General features: G+C 40.4%; 2 protein-coding genes across 4 annotated transcripts in view; both read left to right on the forward strand.

Annotated features, from left to right (window-relative positions):
- PTPN11 (protein tyrosine phosphatase non-receptor type 11) lies at positions 1-24,720 on the forward strand. Of its 2 annotated transcripts, XM_010720193.4 has the most exons (16): positions 3-223; positions 4,464-4,586; positions 5,669-5,863; positions 6,956-7,148; positions 8,018-8,134; positions 8,621-8,734; positions 12,090-12,186; positions 12,755-12,834; positions 12,967-13,125; positions 14,720-14,851; positions 15,567-15,721; positions 16,157-16,224; positions 16,615-16,766; positions 19,555-19,667; positions 19,845-19,944; positions 21,061-24,720. In XM_010720193.4, exons 1-15 carry the CDS (start codon positions 210-212, stop codon positions 19,912-19,914), a joined length of 1,782 nt encoding a protein of 593 aa, XP_010718495.1. In that variant the 5' UTR covers positions 3-209; the 3' UTR covers positions 19,915-19,944; positions 21,061-24,720. The 2 variants fall into 2 exon arrangements, with proteins under 2 accessions (XP_031411835.1, XP_010718495.1); XM_031555975.2 differs by lacking the exons at positions 19,555-19,667; positions 19,845-19,944 and having other exon boundaries at positions 1-223.
- Positions 24,721-24,910: 190 nt separating this feature from the next.
- Positions 24,911-27,670, forward strand: part of RPH3A (rabphilin 3A) — a 39,531-nt gene continuing 36,771 nt past the window's right edge. Inside the window, exon 1 of one of the 2 annotated variants that reach the window (XM_085238170.1) lies at positions 24,911-26,191. The gene's annotated coding sequence lies outside the window, so the exon portion shown is untranslated. The remainder of the gene's footprint in view (positions 26,192-27,670) is intronic. The other variant, XM_085238172.1, reaches the window with a different exon arrangement.

The raw sequence follows: 27,670 nt of genomic DNA on the forward strand, positions 1-27,670 counted from the left end.
GTGGCGCGCGGTGATGACGTAAGCGGTGACGTAGGGCGGGCCGCGCCGCGCTCCGTGCGCTCCGGGGCTCTGAGGCCGTAGTTGTTCGCGCTCCTCTCGGGGCGCCCGTAGGCCGCGAGTACCGCGCTGCGCTGAGGGGGGCTGGGAGCCACATGTGAACCAGCGGCCGGCTGCGGGGCGGTGGGGGACACCGCGACCCGCCGGGCAAAATGACATCGCGGAGGTGAGGCGGCTGCGAGCCCGGCGTTTGGGGTTCGTGGGGGGGTGGGGAGGGAGGGTGTGGGACTGAAGGGTTTTCTTCACGCTGCTCTCAGTATGCGGTGTTTGCCTGCTTTCTGCTGTCCTCTGTGGGTTAAGGTAAACGTGGCTCTTGAAGAGAATTGTAGTAACGTGGATGTTGTGTTCCTTTTTATTGTTTAATCTGTTTGCTCTTAAAGTTGATGCCTCTCTTCAAGTAGAGGAGCTGCAGTGGAGCGAGGCTGCTGTGAGCTCGTAAGGCCATACCTGGAGTGCTGTGCCCAGACCTGGGGCCCCCAGCATAGCAGCGATGTGGAGCTGTTGGAGTGGGTCCACAGGAGGGCTATGAGGTGCTCGGAGGGCTGGAGCACATCACCTACAAAGGAAGGTTGAGGACTGTTCAGTCTAGAGAAGAGAAGGTGCTGGGGAAATCTCATTGCAGCCTTCTAGTGCTTGAGGGGTGTTATAAGCAAGGGGAGTGGGTTTTTACACTCTGTAATAGTGATAGGACAAAAGGGAATGGGTTTAAACTGAACAATGTAGGAAGAAATTCTCTATAGGGTGATGAGGCTGTGGCAGCATTGCCCAGAGCTGTGGGTGCCCCATTCCTGAAGGTGCCCGAGGCCATGGATGGGCCCTGGGTATCCTGAGCTGGGGGGGGCACCCAGCCCATGGCAGGGGCTGCAACTTGATGGGCTTTAAGGTCTCCTCCAACCTACACCATTCTCTGATTCCATTAAGTTTTTCAACACCAGGTTATCCTCTCTCTTATGCTTACCTTGGTGCAGTAAGGTTGGTTGATTCTCAGTTGGGCTGTAGCTGAGCCCAGCTTTTAGATCTCAGGTGTGTGTGGGATCTGCAGAGCATGTTGGGTTTTGTGCCTGCTCCCACCTACACACTGGGATTGGTGTGCAGTGCCTTTCAGAAACACTTGTCGGCCTTCCTGCTGTCAGGGAAGTTTGTATTTTAATTTGAGACTGAAAAATATAAGCTGATGGGCCTATAAATAGGAATAGCTAAGCTCCCAGTCACCACCTCCACAGATGCTGAGACCCAAAACTGATTTTTATCTCTCCTGCACTTGAAAAGATGATTGGAAAAGCTCAGTCACTGTGTGGAAAAATGTATTGATTTTTTTTCTTTCCTCTGTCTCTTCAATTTGATAAAAGTCTGCTGGTAGTGTTGGACTTGTGAAGCACAGATTCTGCTGACTTTTTTCTTCACTGTGCAAAATGCAACTGTATGCTTATTTAAAAAATAATGATAAAATAGCAGTGCTGTGTTTTCTGCCATGTCACAGTTTTCAGCATAAGGTTTCTTGCTTAGCTAATATCCCTCGCTTTTGTAAATAAGACTCCAACTGTTCTGCTGGTTGCTTTTCTGCTGATGTTTTTACCTTTCTGTAAGCTAGCAAATGACTTGGTCTGCTGCTGAACCCCCAAAGTGGAATTGCTGTACGGAATATTCTGTGCATAGTGGCACAGTTGGTTTAATTAGAGTGTGGGTTTACATGTATGTGTGTTGGTTTTCTTGGTTGTACTTCTTGGCTGTGATGCCCTTCACTTGGGATAACCTCTGCACCTGCTCATAATAGAGATTGGAAAAGGAAAGAAAAAAATAAGTCTAAAATGCATTCCATCCCTATAAAAGGAAGCACGGGAGAAAGTCCTCCATGGGGGTTATGTTACTGATAGCTGTGCCTGCAGCCCCCTTTGCTCTCTCCCCCAGTTTTAGAAGGGATGCAGCCACAAGGTTCAAAAGCACACATGTGATGGCAGCACTTCAAATGAAGAGATCTCAATCACCGGTCCGGAACCATTTAGCCGAGATCACTAACACCCCCATTTTTCTATTTGGGGTGGCTGACAAATGCATCTTCCTACACAAAGCCAAAAATACAAGGATGAGAGAGCGGGAGAACGAGTTACAACTAGAACAAAAGTTACATAAAATGCAATAAAGCCCTCGATCTCCCAGATGTAGCTTTTCTTTTGCTATACTTTGTAACTTTTTGCCATCTTGAGTAGGAGTGTTCCTATGCTTATTTCATATTTTGAACAGCTCGTATACAGTTACTTCCAGGTGCATTGAGGTTTAGGGTGAGATACAGAAGGTATTATATTAATTGAACTTCATGGAATGACAAAGTATAATAAATCTGTAGGGTTGGTCCCAATAATTTCTCCTTTTTTATGTTCATAGGCATAAATTTAGAGACAAGCAAAGGTATCTTTTGAATCCCACGTGTATTGAAATTGCTTATTAGCTGTTCACAATGTTGCTATGCTATTGCTGTTGCTTTCCCCCTAATGGAAGTAATAATGTTGAGGGTGGAAGTGTGGTAAATATATTGTCATCTCCTTTAGTTGTTATTTAGTGATCAATTAATCCCAGGTACTGATGCTTGTGCAACATTTCTTGTGATAACCACATTGAAAGAGAACTGTTCTTGACCTTCAGTTGGCTGTTAGATAAGTGCAGGATTTATTGATTCTTATCCATTTGCTGTAATAGCTTGGAAGTATTTTTTAATGTGTTCTTTCAAGCACCATAGGTGCATAGGTTTGATTTTCTTTATCTCCACTTAGAGATACAGCAGTGTTCACTAGGTTTTCTTGGTGCAAGATATTCTTAATTAGTTAAAAAGCAAGATTAACGAGAGGAATCATTTACTTCTGAAATGGAGTTGAGCACAGGTAGTCTTGATTCCCATTTGGATATTCTGGAATTTCTAAAACTCCCAGAATGTTTGCATGAGATGCTGTGTCTGAATGGAACAGGCTGGGTAAGGGCTTGGTAGGAATGTTGTCTGCTTTTCATGGTAGAAGGAATTGCTGAACAATCAAAGCAATGAAGTCACAACCCTCAAATTAGATAAATGCTCTATTTGCTGTTAGTGCAACTTACTGCGAAATTTTGAATATCAGAAGTGCTATGTAATTTTTTTAGACATAGCATTTTTACAGCTGCAGTGAGATTGGTTGCAGGCTTCTTGCCCCAACGCTTTGCTTTGGAGCAGCTGAGAACCCTCTGTACAGAGGAGCAGCCCGTGTTCTTTCTGCAGATGTGGATGTGCCTTTTTGCTGTGCCCTGCCTAATGCCTGATTCACAGCAGAGCTGCAGAATGGAGGAGATCACTGAATCACCAAACAAAAGTCCAACCGAACCGCTGAAGCTCTGAATTCTGATTTGCTGTCTTTGCATCTCTGGCCCGTGTGATTTTTCAAATTATTTTTTTTCTACAGTTTGCTGCCTGAAATCACACCTTGCTCCACAACCATTCCGTGGCAGGGGGTTGGAAGGAGATGATCTTTAAAGTTTCCTCCAACCTAAGCCATTCTATCATTCTCATTGAGAAGTCCTCTCATCTACAACAGAGGTGCAGCTTACAGTTTATTGCGCTCTTACAGTTCTGTAGGAGAGCAATAAAATCCCTCAACTACAGATAAGAGGAATCGCAGCTGCGTTAACTGAATGGCTAAGAATAAGTCAATGCCATAGGTGGGGACACTGAGCTTCTTAGATGTAGACCATATACAGCTCTCCTTTGGCAGGGCACTATATTAGTCACTCATTAGGCCACTTGTGGGTGGTGAATATCAATATGGGGTTCCTTGATGTTTGTATTTAAGCGTGGTACGTTTGGGTGAGAAATTGCCAATGGTATTCAGAAAGCAGAGTGGCAAACTGGTGTCTGGCAGCAGTCAGCACCCTGTGCCCTTGGGGGGTGGAAGGAGCCTGGGTAGCTGAGCAGGTTGTCCTCAAGTGGAGACCCTTCTTGGCTGGTGGTCAACCTGTGTGCTAAAGGATGAGGTTCAGTTTAAATTTCAACCTTTAAAATGTTGTCTGATACCACTTTGGATGGTTTGGTTTAAGTATTTTTCCTGATTGTCTTTCAGTGTCTTTGTCTTGTCTTCCAGTGTATGGAAATGCATGATTCCATCTGTGTTTCTGTTTTGTATCTTCCTTTGATGGCTCTGTAGTCTACACAGTCTGAATGTGTATAGGTATAACTCTTGACTTGCAAAGAATCTCTTATAGAAAATAGCAATGCAATATAAAAAGAGTAATTTATACATTTTACTTAAATAGAAATTCTTATTGATTTTAGAGCACTGTCTTTGAAGCAGCTGTGTGGTTCTGTTTAGTTTTGTCACGTAGATTAACTTTGAAAATGAGACTCTTCTATTTACTTGTTTGTTCTCTTTATTTTTAACCTCATGTAGATGGTTTCATCCAAATATTACTGGGGTGGAGGCAGAAAATCTACTGTTAACAAGAGGAGTTGACGGCAGCTTTCTGGCACGGCCCAGCAAAAGTAACCCAGGAGACTTCACACTCTCTGTTAGGTATGTTTAAATGTTCTGTCTTTCTTCCCAAGGTGCTCATTGGGTGCTGTTCTTTGGAGAAAGAGTCGTAAATAAACTATTTCTAAGAGATGACATAATGCACGGGTCTCTTCCCTTCTCTGCGTTTCCCCTGAAGAGGTTCTCAATTATCTTTACCCAACCTGGGGAATCTGCAGTTTGGAGATATTGGAGAGATAGAAAAGTTATGGGGAAACAGAAGTAAATTAGTAATTGTATTACCATATGCCCTTTAAAAAACTATTTGACAACTATTTGAAAGTAGCAGAGGTTATCTGAATTGCTGATCAAACACCTGCAAGGAAATGCTATCTTGACTTTTTTCTTATAGGAAACGTCAGCAAGTCTTTAAGGTCAGCTATGGTGTTGTTCCAAACCAGACCTTTTGTAACACTTATCCCACTGTCAGTGCGTGTGTAGTGGTAGGGACAAGGAAAGGAGAGCAAGAGGAAGTAGATAAAGGAAAAAGGAAAAGTGGGTTTGGTGATAAGAATGGTACTACTGGGATACCTTTGTGATAATGGGCCCTGTTTAACAGCAGGGGCCTCTTTCAGGGAGCTGTACTTTGTTAGTACAAGAAACTCCAGGACTAAATGGTTTACGTTTTATTAAAAGAGAGATCCTAGAAATTAGTGTGAAAGTCTAGCAAAAAGCAGGAAACAAGCTCTGATGGGTGTCCTGTGACACCCGGTTCTTTCCTCAGCCTTCCACCCCTTGTGCTTGTGAGTGCAATTCTGGGGGTCCAGGGAATTTCTGTTGCAGACTGCAGGACCCCAGAGTTTACTCTGGCTTAAGGAATCCCTTTGCCATGAATTATTGTTATTTTTTTCTTATTCTTTCTAACTTTTTGGGCAGCCCTTCCCCTTCTTGCAAGCCACCAAGATGTGGCTGAAATATATTTCAGAAATATGCACTACATCAACTGTTCTGCCACATTTCATTTGGAAAGTGATGCAAAAGTAAGTCTGGATTTCTGCAGCTGTGAAAACAGAACTCTGAGTATAAGAGTGGTTTATTGGAAATCAGCTGACTTACATGGTTTCTTCCTTTGTTTCAAACATTAGGCGAACTGGAGCTGTCACCCACATCAAGATCCAGAACACAGGAGACTACTATGACCTCTATGGAGGAGAGAAGTTTGCTACATTGGCTGAGTTAGTCCAGTATTACATGGAACATCATGGGCAGCTCAAAGAAAAGAATGGAGATGTGATAGAGTTGAAATATCCACTGAACTGTGCCGATCCTACATCGGAAAGGTCAGAAATGGTGGTGGAAACCTCAGTATCCGTGTGCTTCTTAATAAGTGCATGCTACCCCCGTAGGATCTGCTTCTATTTGGTGGGAGGGTAGTCACTAGTATACTAAAGTTAATCCCTCTGAATTCAGTGAGATTATTTGCAAAGTTGACTCAATAAATGTGGTTAAAGGTAAAATAATTTGTGCTGAACAAACTAGATCTTGAAGCTTTCTTCCTGTCATTATAGAATACTGGAAAAGGAAGCGGAGTTCCCTTGATTTTTACTGCGAGAAAGATTTATAGAATTTCTCCTAGTGTTCTCTGAAGCTGTTGTGCCTTGGAATTCCTTGCAGTAATATTTCTGTGCATAACTTTGTATGTGTTTTTTTTCCCCACGATGGATGTATGTTTAAGAAAGTAAATGGTGTGCAAATCCTTAAACTGCTCAAACTGATGGTTTTATGAGCATGGCTAATAAGGAGCATCTGAAACTTTTGCCATGCTGAGGATGTCTGTGCATGACAGAAATGAATGTCTGTGGCCAGTAGATGTCAGTTTATTCTCAGAATATGGGAGAGAGGAAAAAAAAGGAAGATATTAAACAAGCTCTCTCATGCCTCAGTATGGCTTGTATTTAATGGCTGTGGGGAGAATTATTTAAGTGATTTATCCTGCTTAGTTCCTAATGTGATGGAAGAGTAGGGTCTTAAAGGTACTAAGTTCCCAGAGCATTGTTGGGAAACCCTCATGAAGCTGACAGACCAAGAGTGAATGCCTCTGCTGATGCGAAAATTGCTGTATGAACTTGTATTTATTGGACTTCAGGGAATTCATTTGAACTGCTTTACAGGATCCAAATGAAAGCTTTGTTTGAAACTTGCATAAAATGCAAATTTCAGGGCTTGTGGAAGTGCCTGCTTTGAAGTGTTCCTGCAGTTGCTCGTGTTTATGTACACGTACACTTCCAACAGTTTATTATAAACTATGAACCTTTCTGTAGTCTGGGACTCATTCAGTGTCCAGTTTAGTGTTTTCCTTTGTAATAACTTTTTATACCAAGCGGATTCAACCATGGCTGGAATGACTTTTAGAATGCTGTCTTCATTTAAAGGTGGTTTCATGGGCATCTTTCTGGAAGAGAAGCTGAAAAACTGTTAACAGAAAAAGGAAAACATGGAAGCTTTCTTGTGCGTGAGAGTCAGAGCCACCCTGGGGACTTTGTTCTTTCTGTCCGGACAGGAGATGATAAAGGAGAGAGTAATGATGGGAAATCTAAAGTGACACATGTCATGATTCACTGCCAGGTATGATGAAGCAGGAGCTTCTTTAACAGTACTGCTTCTGTGGGCAGAGGGCTTATTCTAACAAGAGGGCCTTTCTGCACTTCACTAAAGACATGAATGTATTTCCACTTTTTCCCTTGGTAATGTATGTGTGATATACATCATCTGGTTGATCAAATAGACTCATTTGATAGCTTTAAAATTCTATTTTTTTTTTTTTGACTGCTTGCCTGACTGAATCGTGTCATCCTATACTGTGCTGTCGAGTGCCTTTTAATAGATTTGCTTCTGATTACATCAGAAGTCTGTCTTAAAGCCTTTTGCTGATGGAGCTTTTAATGTTCGTGAACCTTAAGCAAGATGCTGTCTCCTGTATAGATGATATCAGGACAGGAGTAATTGGACAAATAGAGATCTATCCACGTATGTCTGTTGCTCCTGTTATTTCAGGAAGTCTCACCTGAGAGTGATCAATAGAATGTAAACAAGCCTGAGTAATTAATCTAAAGAACACTTTAAATATTAATATAGAGTGGTCCAGCATTTCAATATTTATGTACTTAAGTTATAGTCTTTAAATATTTTTGTGCACAACAATGGCTTGCTCAATACTCAAATCTGTGACTTTTGTTTTAATTATGTAAAATTGTAATTGCTACAGTTGTTGAAAAATTAAAATGTAGTAAGAGAAACAGTTTAGAGATAGAAGAGAGGATGTTGTCCTCCATAATGTGTGTCTCTTGTTGTCTACCATCTACTAGCAGAAGAGTTTTACTGGATTTTTCTACATGTAGTTTGATAGAATTTCTTATGTTGTGTAGCCTAAATATTTTATCAGTGCAGACTTGATGAAGTTTGTTTGTTTTGATGACTGACAATCTGTTTTTAAGGATCTAAAATATGATGTTGGTGGAGGGGAGAAGTTTGACTCTCTGACAGATCTAGTAGAGCATTATAAGAAGAACCCTATGGTAGAAACTTTGGGCACAGTATTGCAACTCAAGCAGGTGAGTGAATGGAGAAAACCACTAAATTTTATTAATTTCAGTGTATATTGTTGGGGAAGAGTGGGCTTTTCTGTGTGTTCTGTGTGACATCATAAATTTCCTTTTGAAATGTGAAAATGAAGGAGACTTCATTAAACTGGTTGATAAAGTCATGTAAGTCTAAACTGGGATAATTTTGTGCTGCTGGTAAAGAATAGACTTTGTTTGTAATGCACGTAGAATTTCTTGTAACTTCATTATGAGCCATAGGGATTGCAAAACTAGTTCACAGATGAAACAAGTTATTGAGAACAACTGTGAAACTGCGAGTCCAAAAGCATTCATTCCTTACTCCCTTCCTTTCTTCCCACACTGCCCCAAGAATGTATAAATGCTGAAGTTCTGGATCTTAGAATTGCCTATGTAATGTATACTTAGTGCAGGGAATTTGTGTTTTTAACTGTCTTTTTAGTTGTCACTGTTTTATCTTTATTTTGTTTTTCCTAGCCTCTGAATACCACCCGTATTAATGCTGCAGAGATTGAAAGCAGAGTGCGAGAGCTAAGCAAGCTAGCAGAGACTACAGATAAAGTCAAGCAGGGCTTCTGGGAAGAATTTGAGGTACCTCATTGTATTTCCAATGCTATGTTATGGTATTGAATCTCTGTAGTACTTCTGAGAGATTTGTTACTGCCTTCCTGACAATAGCTTGGCTCTACTTCAATCACTTCAGATCCCAGCTTTTGCTCCCTTCTCCTGTGTCAGGTACATAATGTGTTAAAACAGTTTCAATCCTGTGTCTGTTAGTAAAATGATTCAAATATTTGCCCTTTTTCTTAACTGAGAGGTAATAACATTCTTTGTTGTTCATTCTGACCTAAGTGCATTTCCTCCTGTTATCCTTCCCATCATGAGGGAGCCTTCTTACAACTGGCACCATATCTGCCCCACCAGGACAATCAGTTGGACTCAGTCCTGGGTCCCTTTTCTCCATGAGTGCGGGGGGAGGTCTGTAGGCTGGATTTTTATTTCTGGAGGCAAAGGCCTGATTTCTAGCCTCTGTTGACTATGTTGACTATTTGTAACCTGTGGTGGTTGGGAAGCAGTACAATAGCAGTATCTGATGCAGTTGGAACGTGTAAGTGTGCTTTGCATATGAAGGGAATTAGGCCATGCTTTCTGTTGCTTCACCCAGTATGGTGGGAGTTTAGTGTAGTAGAAATGCAAGTCATGGCTTGAACCAGTGATTGAGCACCTGATGGGAAGGCAGGGCCAACCCAGGGGAGCTCAGGTGTATGCAGTGCACCTGGGTGACCAGAAGGGGTAAAGCCAGGATCCACTCCTGCCCAGACCTCATTTAAGGGTTGGCAGTGGAGGCCAGGGGATCTTGCTGGAGATCCCTGACTATTTGAAGCCTTCTAAGGGTAAGCAGATTCTTTTCTTTGTTTCTGTCTCTATGACTGCTGCATCCTAACATTTTTCTGACAATTGGATTGACTTTAAAAAACCACGTGCATGTGATGATCGTAGCCAGAAGCTTTGGTCATGGCTTTATTATAATGAAGAGACTTGTATCCTCACTTCATAGTGAATTGTGGAACTCTACCAGCAGATGGCAACAGGAAACTGGAAAGTCTTGTGATTCCAGATCCTTGAAAAAGAGGCTGATTTTGGCTGTGTGATGCTATTTTGAGGAACTTCTTGAAAAGTGATGGATTTGCAAAGCACCATTCTTGAAGAAAACTCATTTATGATCAGACGCGCTCATTAGCTCTGCAGTCTGCTCTGAGACTTTTTGTGGGAGTTGAAAAACACAGCCATGAAAAACCATTGAGTTTTACAAAGATGTAACAAATTTCTGTACGAATTTCGTGGAATGTAAGATAGTGAGATCACAGCTGGTAGGGGTGGAAATCATAAACAGAGTATTAAACTGCCTCTTCTTTCTCACCTTATTACCTGGCCTTGACCAAGGACTGCAGAGTTGTTCTTAGCCTGAACACTGCAGTCTTAATGCCACGTTTTCTCATTCATCTCAGGTAAGCTATGGCTGCCAGTCCTGGTGGGAGGAGGCAGGGGGCAATCTCCAGTCTGTCTGTGGAGCTCTTCATGCCCTGTTGTGCTTTGGCAGTCCAGATGGTAGCTGTAAATTACTTGTCTTTAGGCATATTGAAGAATGCCTCTTGTCCTGTTAAGTGTCAGACAGAAATGTTGACAGTCTTTGTAACACTTCTGCTTCTGGAAAGTGACTGGGGAGCTTCGTGTTTGAATGGTGCAGAGAAATTAAGGACTCTGTACCTGATTTATTGTTGCCTCTCGTAAGGAGCTTGTTAGAAGTCTTTGCTACTCATAGATCTTTCCTCAGGGATGCTCAAAGCAGTAACCATTAACTGTGAAGTGTGAAGTAAAGATGTTTGAAGTTAGTTTCAACACAATTACTTCCTTTTTTTTTTTTTTTTTTTAAACCTGCTAGCAAAGTTTAGCTTTTGGTTCTTTGCTTGGCATTTCACGTTGCAGAGACTCAGAAGTGTTAATATTATACAGAGATGCTCTGTGATAATGGCAGTCAAAAGACTTTGTCATTATGACAAGACTTGAGCTTACTGCAAACAGATGCTTTATGGGTGTATGCTTTGTGTGCGTTATGTGCATGAAACCTCACAGTTCTGTGCTGCTTTTGTTCTTTGGATTCCCTGTCTTTAGGATGAGCTTAACTGTCCAAGGTCACTAAGTGAGGTGATAATGATAACACAGACTGAAATAGAAGTGAGCAAATGTGTCTGACATGCCTGAGCTTTAAAGTAAAAGTAATCTGTGAAGGAATATTAAGGTGGTGTTAGTGAAGAGAGCAGCTTCCAAAGCCAGAGTGTTTCTTTTAGTCAGACTAATACTGCTTTTGAGATTAAAACTTGGAGCAATACCATTGAGATTCTGCTCCCCTTGGCTTCATTGCAAGTACGTGGATTTGCTACTAAGCACTGCTCCTATGAGGTATGGAATTACTGTTGTCCCTGTCATTATTAATTGGGAACCAGACACTGAGAAATTAGGGCCTTGCCAACAGGAGAAATCCCCATGCAGATTTATTGCTTCTGCACTAGGATGACTTATGGATAACCATGTAGGTAGTTACCTAACACCTCCCCAATCCACCAGCATGGTAATGTGAGAAATCTGAGCAAAATATGTTTGGGTATACTGGTTTAGTGAAATGGCCTTGTGTCAACAGGAGAAAGGGAGTCACGTTTTGCTCCCAGGTGTATTGGTCTGTCCTTATTTGTCAGCCAGCTTTGTAGCAGCTGTGTCTGTGAAAAGGATTTGCTTAGAGGGTTAGTTATCTTTTCTATGAAGAGTAAAGCACAAATTACAGAGTACTGTTGTTGCACTCAGTGCTAATTGGCTTTCTAGCTTTCTAATGCCATATGTTTGTTTCGAATATTCTCATCCTATTGTGGTTTTTACGGAATAGAAAAAAATATCTTAATATTCAGCTTCTAAGAGCTGAAGGACTTTTCACTTTCCTTGAAACTGAGACAGCTGCTTGTGTTGGTGTGCTTTGGTGGGTTTTCTGTAAGCTCCTTCCTCCCCTTTGGCTGCCTAGAGATGATCTGGCTGCAGCCTGCAAGGATTTCAGGGATGTGGTTTTGGGGATTTCCAGCAGCACTGCTATGGATTGGTAATAGCTGAAGGAGGGGAATAAAGCTAGTAAGACCTAGAGAAAGTCCAGTACAGCTCAGGTAGAGAATCGTGTTACTTGTGTTCCTGTGTTTGTGTCAGTGCCTTTTCACACCTCGAAAGCAATGATGTATTGTAGTTTGAGTGGAGCAACCCAGGAACTCTCTCTCTGACTGCTGATTGGTATTTTAATCAAGTGTGACTATTTTAATGAGGGAAGGATCACGATAATAATGATGATACAGTCTTTGTCTTTTTTGTGCTCTTACTGACACCAGTTATGTGTGCTGTTTTTGTGCAGACTTTACAGCAGCAAGAATGCAAACTTCTCTATAGCCGTAAAGAAGGTCAGCGTCAAGAAAACAAAAACAAAAATAGATACAAAAACATTTTACCCTGTAAGTACTGATTTCTTATGTAAGCCCATTACTTTTCTGTGCTTTGTTGTTTTAGCTGGTAAAGACAGGGTTAATTAAACAACAGTATGCTTTTTCTTCACGTTAGTGGTAAGTCCTTCCTTTATGTTGTCAATATTAGTTCCAGCTTCCAGTCTGTTCAAACATTTATCCATTATAGATGCAGATATTTTGATTCTGAAATATTTATCTTCAGCTTTCACTAAACAGTTTAGGGATATGATGCTTTTATTTGGCAAACTGGAATGCTTACACTTAAGAGGATTAATTTGTGGTACAAAACTGCATAGTGCAAATCCAGCAGTGTTTGAGACCATTTGTGTTGATTTAGATAAACACTTGCTTTGTGATCTTTGTTATGAATTAGAAACTTGTTTTAAGAAACAGAAACAGAAAAGGAGCTGTGTGTTCTAGCAGTGACTTGCAGTGTTTCATGATGTAGCAGTTTCTAGAAGCAGTAAGAATGTACCTGTTGGTTGAATATTTAAAAATAGCTGTGTGCTTACAATTGTACCATGCAGCTGCTTGACATATAAATATATTCTTCCAGTTGATCATACCAGAGTTGTTCTGCATGATGGTGATCCAAATGAACCTGTTTCAGACTATATCAACGCTAATATTATTATGGTAAGTATGCCCCACCTAAATGAGTCTTGTAGGCACAACCTATGCTTACTTTTTAACTTATTCTTTTAAATCCAAGTTAGTCTTCTAAAAATGAGCATTTATCACCATTTCTTAAATTGTTTTTGTCTCTAGCCTGAGTTTGAAACCAAGTGCAACAACTCAAAGCCAAAAAAAAGCTACATTGCTACTCAAGGTTGCCTGCAGAATACAGTGAATGATTTTTGGAGGATGGTGTTCCAGGAGAATTCTCGAGTTATTGTTATGACAACAAAAGAAGTTGAAAGAGGAAAGGTAAAAATAAACTGAAGCTGGTCTCTGGGGAAGTCATGACATTTGTGTGCGTGTATGGTCTGACTTGGTTATATTGACTCCCATGCTGAAATGCATTGTGCCATCGTGGTCTTAGGAAACTCGCTGCTTAATTCTGTAAGGTGCTGAATATTCTTTCTTAATTGATGCCTGTGGGAATTGAGGATGCACTCCTATTGTATCACAAGGCCTCCCTTTTGTAAGGATTGTCTGATTAAATTCTAGCTACTGAATGTGAATCATTGCATTATGAGAGTACCCGGGGAATGAGACACAGGAAAGCTGCAGTCAAACATTCTGCCTACTTGAAGGGGTAAATTCCCTGTTCAAGAAGCTATAGTGTAGCCATTTTATTTTGGTTTACCAAGTTTGTGTGGTCTTTATCAAAAAACAAATTATGGGATTTTATTAATATGAGAATGAATTCAGAGAATATTGCTTCTTAAGTAAAAACTGCAAGTCTACATGAATATATCCACATGGAAACCTCTTTTCCAGTGACCTTTCTCTTAGATCTTTTTTTTTTTTCTTGGAAGAGAGAGAAGTTATAGAGTTGCTTTGGAAGAGTTGAATACTTTTTTTTGGTGTGTGCTCTGGCTATGTAGAATGCTTTAATATCTGATAACTTAATCATGATAGGGAAAGAAGGGCGAAAGTGACTACAGCAAGGCATCTCATACTGAATCTTTTCTTGGCAGAAGAAACTTCCCTTGTTCCTGTATTTTCTTGTAAATCTGCACTAGGCACTGCAAATAAGAAATATTTTTCTACTGTATTTGGTGCTTGGTCTGTTTGCTGTTGCTAGAAGCTGCATCTATCTACCCATTATATTTCTCATCTGATTCTGTGTGGACTTGCATTCACAAGGCTAACAGGAGCTGCTGTTGCAGGAACCAAATGAAAGTAGTAATAGGTTAACCCATCCTTCAGTGCTTGGAATATATCCCTGGACAAAGATAAACTTGAGAGAGAAGCAGCATGCTGAAAGCTCTAACTATCAAAGCCTACAGACACATCAGGCCCCTGTCACAGGGTGCAGTTCTCTGTTGCTTTGATGGTTGAATTAGAGCTATGTTAGCCCTTTCTTCTCTGATTGTAAGCAATGAAAAAGCAAATGTCCAAGTTGTATTCCTGTTAAAAATGATTATATCTTTGACTTGCATTTGTTTTGCAGCCCATTGGGTATTGATTGTAGAACAGCACATAAAGCTGCAGCATTCCCCTGAAAATTCTTCATATTTTGAAACCAGTAGTTGGGTGGAGATATAGGTAACTGCATTTTAATTCCAGGGCTTTGAAACTATTGAGGCAAAACCAGTATGAAAATCCTAAAAGCTACTGAAAGGAGAGATTGCATATACCTCTTTTTCTGAAATAATTCCCTATTTGACATAGGGAGAAGAAACTCTCCCTTCACATATATTTAATGTGTCATTTGATGCTGTCCAGTTGGTGCTGGTAGTTGTCTTCGATGTACTCAGAAATGAAAACTTCAGAAAAGTGTTCACCAGTTCACGAAGCAGCTGCCTTGTGGATTACGCTTTAAAATCTTGTTTGTTTGTTTTGAATCTTGCAGAGTAAGTGTGTCAAGTACTGGCCTGATGAATATTCCCTAAAGGAGTATGGTGTTATGCGTGTGAGGAATGTTAAGGAGAGTGCAGCACATGACTACACGCTAAGAGAACTTAAGCTTTCTAAAGTTGGGCAAGTAAGTATGTTAGTAACTCTGTCCTTTTAATCTAGGTTGGAAATAATTTAAAAAAAAAAAAAAAAAGCAAAAAGGCTCTTTCTGAAGAATCAATAAGAGCTCCAAGAGATTAATAAATTGAGCCTTCGCTCTTTCTTTGAAGTTCCAGCTTTAGCTCCGTGCATCTTTCTCTTTGTCCTTGGGCTAATTGAAGGTTCTTATACCTGAGCACTTTCTTGGCAGAAGATGCATGACTACAGAGCTTTGAGGAAGTTTGGAAAGAAGCATGAAAGTGCTTTTAAGTAATCATACTTTAGTCTAGCTAAGCACTTATCTGCCCTTTCATGGAGGTGGTTGTACTAGAAGGAACTGGTTCTATGGGAGTCCAGAATCTAGAAAGAGCTCTTAAGTGAAGATATGTAAGATGAGGACGGAAGCAGTGAATTAGAACAGCACTTTGTTGTTAAGAAACAGAGCTTTTCCCTAGCTTCTGAAGGTAAAGATGGAAATACTGGAAACAGCTAAATGAGAAAAAGAGGGAACAGTGGGAGCAGGTAGTGTGATTGACTTATCAGGCCAAGAACTCTTTCCTTCTTTAAATGAGTTGTAGTGCCGTGGATACTGAGCAGAAGGTTGGCTATGCTGCCTTCTGATCTGACTCAACTTTGCTGAGGTAATGCTTTTAGCTGGATTTTGATCAGAAGCATTTTTTCACATGTTGACATCTTCCTTCTAGGGGAACACAGAGAGAACAGTCTGGCAATATCATTTCAGAACTTGGCCTGATCACGGAGTCCCAAGTGACCCTGGTGGTGTACTGGACTTTCTCGAGGAGGTGCACCATAAGCAAGAAAGCATTTCTGACGCAGGACCAGTTGTGGTCCACTGCAGGTAGAGTGATGCACTGTGCCTCTGCTTCTGTGGAATTCTATTGGATTCTTCTTTTTACATCTATTGATGATGTATTGCTTGGGATCGAGCTTGGATCGTTGCTTGGGATCACTACTCTACCATCCCGTCTCCTATGAATGAGATCACTCCTCATTTTTAATGTATGAATTTTTGTTTTAAATAAGGCAAGGAAACATTTGATCTTTAATTGTGTCTGATCCAAGGTTGTTAATAAATACTAAGAAACGGAAAACACTGCTACAACTTCTACTTCTGTCTCTGTAAAAATTTAGGCCTCTGTTTTCTGTTGTCTGTGTAGTTTTATTTGTCTTTAGCTGTAGTCTGAAAATCTAATGTTGCTTAGTGTTGGACTCCTAATTTAGATTAGTGTTCTAACGCCTACTCAGAGCAAAATGGTTATTTTTCTTTTCACAGTGCTGGGATTGGACGAACAGGAACTTTCATTGTGATTGATATTCTTATTGACATAATCAGAGAAAAAGGTAGGTTTCCTCAACCTTCTGTTTTCTGCTGGGACACTGACATAAGTCATAGGAGCATCAGAGTAGAAACAATAGTAATGTTCACAGGGGATTCTAATGTTGTTCCAGAGTGAGTACTCGTTTGCCATAACAGGGACTCAGTCATTCCTCTTGACTTAGTTAGAATCAAAGTGCTGAAATCCTGCTCTAGATCAGGATGATGAAAACTTTCAGCTGAGGATTAGCCAGGAATCTGATTGCATTATTTTTATTAATATTTGTATTTAATTGCTTAAATCTTTCACGAGTTTGTGGCTGTCGGTCTGCTCACTGGATGTTGAGGAGACCAATCTCTCCAAAAGCAAAGTTTACTTTATTGTTCCCAGTCTCATGGGTTTCCTTATTTTATAGGTGTGGACTGTGATATTGATGTTCCAAAGACCATTCAGATGGTGAGATCGCAGCGGTCAGGAATGGTTCAAACAGAAGCACAGTACAGATTTATTTACATGGCAGTACAGCACTACATTGAAACGCTACAGCGCAGAATTGAGGAGGAACAGGTATATTCAGCTGAAGTATAAATTATGTAGGAACATGTCGTCACTGGAGCAGGGAGCAGAGTTGCTCATTTGCTGCTTGTGACTTGGAGACTTAACTGCGAGTATGGTAATCAAATTTGAGTGTTAGATACTCTGTTTTGGATTCTTAAATTATGTGGAACGAGATATATTGATCTGAAGGATTGTAAAGCATGTAGTGACCCTACAGAACATTGTTCAAAAAAAAAAAAAAAAAATCCACCTAGAAGAGTGATTTATGTGATGAGAGAACTTTTGGAACATGGGGACAATCACAAGACCTCCCTCCCCTCCCACCTCATTCTTTCTGTTCAAATACTCCCTTGCACTCAAATTCTGCAGTCTTTCACAAAAGTTGCATGGTTTTGTGATAAGAGCTAACTTTCTGTCCACTATTGCTTTCATTCTCTGCCCTAACTTCTGGTCATCTGGGACTTATCTTTTTTTCAGAATTTCAGTATCTTCTGCTGCCTTGCTGCTCAGGAGATAAACCCACACAGTTTGTCAGACAGATGTGGGGAGCCATATGTTCATGGTTAGTTCAGTGCCTGGTGTGAGATTTAAGCCCTGTTCTAGAGGTAGGGTGTGCCAGCTCAGCCTTGGCACTCTTGTGTGGCTTCTGGCTTCTTTGGGGTGTGACAGAACTTGTTTTATATTTGCCAGATAATGTAGATGCACTGTTCAACAGAGGCTAGGGTCTTTATTCTTTTCCCTAGGATGGCTGTTGTGTGCTCTGATGCTGATTAAACACAAAATGAAGAACATGAAATCCCTCAGGTGTACTTTTTTTCCTGGCTTTGTTGTTTCACTTCACCTTAGAGCTCCCTCACATCTGTGTGATTGCACAAGCCTCATATCCTCGGGTTTTGAATATGGTCTCTTTCTGTGCCACCATTTATAAAGTAGATCTGTAACTTCTTGAATGCTGTAATGTGGTTTTGAATGGTATTTTGATATTGAGTGGAGCAGTGCATTTCTCTTACAGTGATCAGTTGTTTCATCCTCTATTGTATTACTAGCTCAGGAGGCATGAGAATAAAGGTTTCCTAATCTGGAAATAGAGCATTGCTTTACATTGTGAAGTCTTCACCTACAAGAGCTAGTGGCAGACACAAAAAAGCAGAATAATACTTTTCAGATAAAAGCAATGCTTTGTGTTGAGTATAGGAAGTAACATCCTGGAGGAAAAAATAAAGATGTGATGTCATGCAGCACTTACAGCTGTGCTGAAGCAGGGGTATGTATACATAGCTGCATCCATTTGCATAGGGATGAGTTCTTTATTCTAAGGAAAAAAAAATTCCCTAGCTTCTCTGCTAACATTTCCTTCTGCATTGCAGTGCTGAGAACTTCAAGAGTTCCTAGACATAAATGTTGTGTCGGATATTGCCAGTCATCCTACAAGTGTGGAAAAAGGGAAATTGGATTTGTTTTGCTGTGTCTTTCCTGCAGAGATGTGTATAGTCTTTTACATCTAGGAAACAAGTTGTTTCTGCTGCATTTCTATTATTATGAATTAGAAAGGATAATTACAGTGAATTAAACTGAAAGAAGAGAAGCCAGGAAGGTACTTAATCTTGATTCTTTTATGCCAGTCAGCTTAAGTAATAGAAGAACTGATTGATGCCTTTTAATTTGACTGTATAGAATATCTGCACCTCAAACTGCTATTCATTATGCAATTAAAAAAAATAAAAAATAATTAAAACCCTCTGATTTGGTGCTTCAGAATTGGCAGGAGAGAGGTTGGTACTCATAATGCTGTTAAATGCACTAGTCAGAATCCTTGCATTTTGTTTAAATCTTTTTAGCTTCAGCCTTCCAGGTAGTTGATTCAGACTCGTGGTTGAAGGGGTTTGTAAGGAATAGATGGGAGGTTGAGAGAGGAAGAAGTTCTGCAGAAGAATAGAAAAAGTTGCAGTCTCAGAAGACTGCTGTGAAAAACTGCAACTTAAAATGCAGGGCAGAGCTTTGTTAATGGAAACTCAGCAGCCAGATCTCCTCAGGGATTCTGCCAATCTCTGCTGTGAGATTGACTCAGGTCTCTTATATAGTACTTGTTGGAGCATTTAAAAAACAAAATGAAACAAAAACCCTGTGTTCTGTAAAATTTTTTAAAGTGAAGCTTTGATTTAAATGTAGGTTGCAGTGTGTGTATGTGTTGTGAATGTTTGTCCTGGAAACAAAGAAAAGCCATCTCTCTCTTTCCTAGTGTAGCTTTGTTTGCTGGAGCCTTCAGTATCTTTAGATGAATGCCAGCAAAATTGGCTGCAGCTTGTAACATATGTTGCAGAATACAAATGACAGCTTGGGTTCTTTTTATATCAAATCGGATGGCCTAAGATGATATTTTATTAGAGATCTTGCAAACAGGATTGTTACTCATTTGGCCACATCTCTGAGATGGAAATAAGGTCAGTGGGAGGCGCACTGGCTGCTGCTGTCTGTTAAAGAATGAAGCGAGGTTTCTTCTGCCAAGTGAGACGAAGGTTGTGTACGAGTGCTGGTTCTTAAGGTTGGTATGTTCTGCTGCAGGTGGTGGTGGGAAGGGGAATGCTGAAAAAAGAGGCTTTTCAGGTCTTGGAACAAACAAAGCCAAGCTTTAGGTCCTATCTATATTGTGTGTTATCTATGGAATTGAGTTCTTTGGTGTTCATAGCTAAACCCTTCTAAACGCTAATCTGGTTAGTTGTGTAATTTCCCTATTCCTTCAATGATCTTTTCCTATTCGTTGCTCAGACCTGGCTTTTCCCTGTGTTTTGCTTCACAGAAAAGTAAGAGGAAAGGTCACGAATACACAAACATTAAATATTCTTTATCGGACCAGACAAGTGGGGATCAGAGCCCTCTTCCACCCTGTACCCCAACCCCAACGTGTCCAGAGTAAGTTGGTTTCTGTTGCTAGTGTGCAAGTTTTGAATGGTGCTAATCTTCAGTGATCTTGAATGAGTTACCACAGAGTTTGTGCTCGGACTTCTGCCATGTACTTTGCTCTTAAACTATTACTATTAAGTGTACAAACTTGGTTTACTCAGACTGCAAATACTTGCTTCATTTCAGAATGAGGGAAGATAGTGCTAGAGTATATGAAAATGTGGGGCTGATGCAACAGCAGAAAAGTTTCAGATGAGATGATGTACAGACTTCAGTGCAAAGGCAGGTATGTATTTTATGTGACTGTGCATATGCAGCATGGAGTTATGGGGCTTGAATAAAACCAGACAGTAACAACATTTTCTATCGCTTGACATGCACGTAATCCATCCACCCTTAAGGAATTAAAATTTCAGAAGCTAATTTTGATTGAGTTACATCTGTATTTACCCTCTCAAAGCAATATAGAATATTAGCTTGGTGGTGGTAGTTTGTCCTCTTCCCCTGACTCAGCAGTGGCATAGGTTGGAGGTCTTTATTATTCAGGAGACTGGTGTTCTATATGATGAGTGGGAGCTGCAGCCTGAACTCCATGTCTTTTAGTGATCTTTGCTCCTGGTCCATGCTAAGGATTTGTGTTCATCTAAAGAGATTAAAAGAACACTTAATCTAATGCTCAGCCTCAGTAAAGATGTATTGAGCAAGATTACTGCTGTGCCTGTATGGTGTGAGCAGATACTGGAAGAAAACAGTGAAACTGATCTAATATGATAGCCTTTTGCTAAAGATTTTAAACTATTGTCAGACAGAAATAAAGTCTTCCAAGTTAGTGTCCTACTTGTTCATATTAGTAAAATTAAATTCTTGCTTTTGCTGAAAGAGAAAACTATGATATTTTAAATAGCTGTTATGGTTTGATTTATGCAGTCAATTGAGTAGATATTGGTTATTGGCTGATAAGTTTATTAACTGTGGTTAATGGGCTGTGAATGCAGCAGAAGAATAGCTTCAAATTTAAGGTGTTCTTTCTTTAGTCATTTACTTCTCCTGGATTCTAGCCTAAGACCTTTCATCATCTTTTGCCCCTGTGCTTTTAACGACCTCAGATGTCCTAATTTCCCCTTCCCTCTTAGTAGCTGTATGCATGCTTTATCCATTCAATCCACAATCTTATCTCCTACGTACACAGGTGTATCCCACTTAGTCCACAATTTCAAGTACATGTTCTCATCTTTTAATGCCAAAGTACCATGCAGCTTATAATCAAGATTTGAGACTTTCAGTTGTTTATGGCTTTCTTGAGTCATTATAGACTTCTGTATAATGTCAGAACAAGAACAAACTGTCAGCTTATTTTTGTGTTGTTTTATTTTGTACTAAATAGCTTTTATCTCTTTTCCAGAAATGAATATGGTTTTTAAAAAGGTCAAGAAAGAGATGGAAGAAGCTTCACATGAATGATGAACTCTGAAGGCTTGGTACCTTTTTAATTTACGGTTTTAATCCTTCAACAGTAGGCAAAACTTAAGACCATCTAAAGATTGTTTATATCTCTTTTCTCCAATGCCTCATTTACAATTGCTCATTTTCCAAATAAAAGGAAATCCTATCTACAATGTAGACAACTACTTTGTAGAGTCAGTTTTGAATCCAGCAAACTGTTGGACTGTCATCCATGTTTGTTTTTTTTTTTAATAATATTTTTGTTTCATAATATGATTATTAGTTGGTTTTGGTGTTTTGTGGATTTTTTTTTTTTCATTTGAGCCATTGTGGGTTTTTTTTGTCACGGGTGGTGGGAGAACAATGATATGGATATAAATCTGTTAGACTAATGTAAAATAATGATGGGAACAATACTTGATTGAAAACTGTGGATCACCAGTGTGAGTAGAATCAGCTACATGGTAAAATTAGTCCTAATACATTTCAAACTCAGACTGAGTTCTGTAAAGATGAGCAGTATATGAAGGTGCTTTTTGTGGTAACTGATAGCTTTGATTACTACTTAGCTGAGTGGCTGATTGAGCTATTTTTGAGTAATTATGTAAGATAGCCTTTATCAAAGGAAATTTCTTTTACATGTTCTCTACCCAAAATAGAAATTTACTGTATCTCTCCAAAGGCATGGTGGCCTAATGTCTTGTGAGGATACTGTCTCTGTTCATTTGTCTGTGTTCATCTATTAAGCAAGAGATTGGATGTGCTGAGTTCGAGTAATTTTAAAACTTGCATGCTGACACCTTAACAGCATTCTGAAAACAGAGTGAAACAAGTAACCCACTATGCAGGCTCTTAACTCACTACAAGGTAAGCCTCTTCTCCCTTCCCCTGGGGAGATGGAAGCTGCTGGGCCTTCTAGTTTTTAGTAAGACCTTATGACAGTGTAAGTGGCTAAATTAAAGTTTTGTGGGGGAAAGCAGTGCATGGAAGCTGGTTATCCACTGAAATTGCCTTGGTTGAAAAGGGCAGAATGGACAGCAAGACCAGCAGGCTCGTTCTGGTTTGTTTCATCAGACAGGAGTTTATTACCATTCCACCTGAAGTGCCTTTCAGAGCTGCGTTGAAATTGCTGTTCCTATTAGATTAAAAATCACGTTCATCTGAAACCACTTCTGATTGTTGTCAATGAAATGGAGCCCTCTTCTAGAGAGACTACAGAACGACGAGCTGCTGTTGAGCTGCCAGGTAACTGGGTTCCTTCACTTGGTTTGCTCTGTCCTGTCTCCTGGACCAGAAGCTCCCCTTAAAGCTGTGTGCACTAGTGACAAAACCAGTCCCTAACAGTAGGTACTGGTGGTGTCCTACCAACATCTTCCCCTGTGTTCCTGGGGAAGTTCTGTGACTTCATGGTTAAGGATTTATTGCCATTTCTGTACAGTGCATACAGATGGTGAGCACTGCATCAACTTGCTGTAGGCATGGTGCAGGGCCAATGAAATTGCATTATTGGCCTTACTAGTGAAATTATGCTAAAGCTTGGAATGTAATTAATGCAGCTTTGTGAAAGGTTAAGTGGGAGATTACATTACCTTTTTCCCGAGAGTGCTTAGCAAAATCAAATATTTGAACACTTTGTTTGAACTGAATGAAGGTGCTTCTTTAATGTTAAGCAGAATTTTGTTACTTTGCCTATTGTCCTTTTTGTCTTCTGAGGCTTTGGGTTTTCTTTTCTCTTTTTTTTGGAACTCCTGTCACCAGCATACCGTAATGCATTTTAATGTCGTAGCCTTATAGTCTAATCATAATATTTACTCCCCTTCTCCATCTGAAATTCTGTCGTGATGAGGGAGAAATCTATTCCTTTGGTAGTGAGATGTGTTCTGCATTGCCTGCCTCCTTCCCTGTCCCTGCATACAGCTTCATCCTGCTGAACAGAGATCAGTGCGAGGTGTTGGTATTTGCATAGAGCAATTGATGGCAATCTCAATATTTATTTAAAACTTGGTGTGGAGTTAGATAAATTCTACACTTCATATATTAGAGCAAGGTGGAATGCATGTTCTGTACCAAACCGAAGTCATGGTGAAAGTCAAGAGAAACCAGAGAAGGATCCTGAATGACTCTGAACTCTGTTTTGAACTCTGCTAATGTGATGTCTTAAAAGATTGACCTCTATAAGCAGCAATCAGTTATGTGGCCAACATAAGGTTGCCTCTTTTAACCTCATTTTAGCTGTTTAGAAGCTGCCACGGTAGGATTTCTTTTTTTTTCCTTGGAGCCAAGGAATTCTTACTCCAGAATGTGTATTAATCCTGAGGAGTAAATGGTGGAAGAATGTTGATGAGGAGAAACGGAATCAAAAAGGTTGGGAATAAATACTGTGTTTCTAACTGGAGTGTTGGACCATGCTGGATGCCAAAGGGGAAACCTTGCAAGAGAAAACCTGCCTGCCCTTCATGCAAGAGCAAGAGAGGGATCATTCTTGGAGCATTTAAAAAAAATTGTTTTACACAATGTGTGGATTTTTATTACGGATGAAGCAAGAAAGAGATATGTCCTTTGGTTTAGGGGAGATAAGTGAATATGTGGGTTTCATTTATTTCTAGTGAGTTTTTTAGAGAAATCTTGTGCATTGATCTACAAGGTGTGGCTGAATCAGTGGAATGGAAAAGGGATGCAGTTCTGAAGCATTCTGTTAGGGAGGACTTCATACCACAAGGGAAACTTTAACCCAATCCTAAGGCACAACGATTTATGCCAGCATGAATTTGCTGCAGACTTCATTTTACTGAATGTTTCATAGCATACACTTTAATTTCAGCTAGCTGTTGTTAGGACTGATTGGTTCTCCTATTAATCCTGACCAAACTGTTACTTTTTCCTCTTAAGAGACGTGTCTGAAACACAATTAACCAGGATACAGCTAACGAAATTCTAAAACCCATTTCCTTTTTCATTGTAACGATGGAGAAAATCACAGCTGGTACTAGGATGTGTTGTCAGGTTTTGGTTTGTCATTATTTCAAATTTTTTAATTTTTCCCCTTTAAATAGTGAAACATGTAATTAATAATTTCAAGCCTGTTATTTATGACATTATTGTGATTTTTTTTTTTTATTACAGTACTAAAAACTAATGAAAAAGGATCTTATTAGGTGGAGTGGACCTTGCATTTTTTTTTTCCTGCAGTGTATGAAGTATTGTACCAGAGTATTAAATGAAATTGTAATATTTTATTGAAAAAATCTCTATCCTTTAAAAGGAATACATTTAGGATGTCATCAATTTGATGTGAATCATGTAAATGTTGATAATGCGCTGTTTATCATACATTTAGTGTTTCAAAATTCTTGCTTCTTGCCTTTTGCCCACTACATTCTGTAGACCATTTACAATTGTCAAAATGTGACATTAAAATAATAGTTCATGTATAGAAATATTGGTGGTTGTCCATTGTTTTCTGTGCTGGTATTTATGGGTCTTAGTTCGGCTGCTCTGCTGTTGCATTGTGATTTTTATTGCTGCGAAGCTTTATTATCAGAAATAAAAGCATATCTGTAAGCAACAGAACTTAAAAGAAAAAGGGAAAAAAAAAGAGAAATAAACATAATTTTCTTAAGATGACTTGTCAGTTACTCTGTTCTGCTCCCAGGCAATATTGATGGTGTATGGGCACTCGTCTTCAAGCTTAGATGATAGTTTGTGAGTTGTGGTCATGAGATCTGTTGAAGAGAGCAGCTAGCCTTCCTGAGAGCCAGGGGAGCACAGCTTCCAGTAAACATGATGTATGTGAGTGTGTCCTCATGTTCCTAGCACTGGCCAGAGGTCTGTGTGCAGCCTGTGCTGCTACTTCTGGCTCTGTGCATGGACCTGGGCAGGGCTTGTCTGTTCTGCTCCAACCTGCTTTCCCTTCTAGAAAGCTGCCCCTTGTTATTTCGTGGCTGATTTCTGAACTTGATGTGGAACTCCCACAAAGCTGAGGTGGGAATTAGCCCACCTGGGAATATTAGTGCTGATCAGTCAGCTTGATTTGCAGGAAAGGAATGACAATCCTGCTCTCTTGGCTACAAGCTATTCTGCCAGGGCTGAGGGGGAAGGAAGCTGTTGCTCTCCTGCTGTTCTTTCTGTCCTAATCTTTCATCTGGAGCACATTTGTCTTTGGGGCTCTGCTGTTTGCTGAGATCCTTGTATGCCAGCACCATGCCGTGACTTAAAAGAGGGACTGGTGCTTTGCAAAGGAGCTGTGCTGTGCCTCGGGCTCCTTGCTGCCAGCTGCTGCTCCCATACTTCACAAGCTGTCAATGTTTCTGATCCTGTAACACTTGGAGCTAGACGCTTCCAAAAATGTAATGTTCTACCTGTTCTCTGGTCAGGAGCAGAGGAATGTACACGTGCCCCTAAGTATTGTTTTATGTCTAATTTTAGGTCCAGTAATACTGCTTTTTCTTCCTTAAAGCTATTGGAAACGTTCCCACTAGGCATGTCACTGCTGTTACTGATTCCCAGAAAGCAGACAGCCTGAGCAGTCAGTCAGCTCTGCTCAGATATGAGGGGTTTTGATTCAGTGAAATTTCCACTGAGCATTAGTGCTCCCCTTGATCCTACTTACAAGGGCTGAGTGGTGAAAAGGCAGATAAGCCATCCTGCAACTTTTTAGGAACTAAATGCTGTGTTGTAACAGGGACAGCGTGGGCAATGCTGGTAGAACACAGAGCAAATATCAGCTGAATTTGTAGTGAAACAAGCTTAATCTCAAGGCGATGGCAAAGCAAAGAGATAATCTACTGAAATGCCAAGAAGGAGGAAAAGCCCTGTGGTCAAGGCCTCTGCAGCATCAAATACAAACAGAATTCAAATGAGGCCAGTAGCTATGTAGAGCAGCTTGGCTTTAAGGCGATTATTTTGCAGAGTGAGACTTTTTTATGAATGTGTCTAACAGTTTGCATCCATCTCTGAATATAGCAATGGTTTTATAATCTCTTTCAGAGGGGGACTTTGACAAATACCAAAAGTGACAGTGATGTGGTGAAACGTAGCACCTCCTGCTTCCTTCCAGGCTGCCGCGATGCATTTTCACTTGCCCATCGCAGGTAAGTATCAGTGGAGATGGCTATGGAGTACGTAAGGTTCACATCCCTCCTGAACTAGATGTTACCCTGTTTGCAGGTTCTTGTGTACGCTGTGCTCTCTGGTTACCCACTGGTAGTGTGTGCTGCCCAGGTGTGCTGGCCACCGGTGCGTTATGTAGAGCAAAGACTGACAAAACCAGTTGTAAGGTTATCATGGAGCTGGAAGCGTGTCCTGACATTGCTGTTGTTTACAGGTGGCTCTCAGCACTTGGTATTCATTCAAGCCTCGATGACTGGCTATTGTTCAAGGACGAGTTTATCTCTGTAAAACCTTGAAACATTGACTTTTTCAGGATAAATTCCAGTGCAGCTAGTGGTTGGTTTAGGTGGATCTGAAACGTGCCTTCTGTAGTAAAGGGCGATTCATCATGCTGCTCTTATCCTGTAGAAAGAAGAGCTGAGCGGGTCATGAAATTCTGCCACAGAGGAAAAATGCAGGTGTCCTTCAATCAACCTATGGGCTGTTTCCAAAGCAAACGTTTTTTTTCCAGTGCATCTCTGACAGTCGATGCAAGTCAGAGCTCTGTTTTCAGGGTGGCAGTTCTCCTTTCATGTCCCTGTGTAGCTTTTTGTTTTAGTCCCTTCACTTGAAATGTGCCCATTGCACAGCATTTGTGCTTCAAGTCTGAAATCTGCCTTTGCCCTGAATTGTTGCCAGAGGATCAAATGTGTATCTTTCCTTTTTTTTTCTTCCTTTTTCTTTTGTAATGCTTAGGAAAGATACCTTCAAAGGATTCTTAGTATGCTGATTGCTTCCTGTTTTTCCCTTGGAGAAAGACTTGGAATAACAATTCACAGATCAAAACACTTGATTTGAAAAGAGCCCAGATCTCCCAATGGGTGCCTGGAAGTTCTGGAGGGGCTGCTGTATTTTTAGTGTGCATCATCTTGACAGCCTGCTGTCCTCCTTGACTACGTGCATGTTTGCTACTAATGGAGGAAGCAGCCTTGGATTCTTATGCTGGTGCTTTTCTCAGTTTCCTTATTTGTGTCATTGTGTGTGAAACAGGAGGGGGAGGAACACTCCAGTCTCTCTTCTGCAGGAAATCAAGCTGGAAGATTGCTGCAATTCCTTCTGGCCTTTTTATTTAATAGTGCTGTGTCTGAGCTTAGTTTATAGTTGTTTATTCTGGCTGTAATCTTCAATTTTATAGATCTGTGAAAGTTCCATGTGTGTTTACGATCATGAATGATAGCTTTAGGGATATGAAGTGCCATAAAGCAAACAGCAGAGAGAAATAGCATGTAAGTGGTGGCTTTTTCAAACTGCTTGATCTCATTTCATCTTCTGTGATTAAGATTTCATAGCTGTAGAGTGGGTGAGTGCCCTTTCAGAAAGGGAATGGCTCTGTCCTTCCAGGTGGTTTGGCATGCAGAGCAGGTCTAGGGCTTGCACATAGATCTTGAGGTTGAAATCCCATCATAGGCAGGGCCCTTCCA

This window comes from Meleagris gallopavo, chromosome 17 (assembly GCF_905368555.1).
Source record: "Meleagris gallopavo chromosome 17, MGAL_WU_HG_1.1, whole genome shotgun sequence".
NCBI classification, from domain to species: Eukaryota; Metazoa; Chordata; class Aves; order Galliformes; family Phasianidae; genus Meleagris; species Meleagris gallopavo.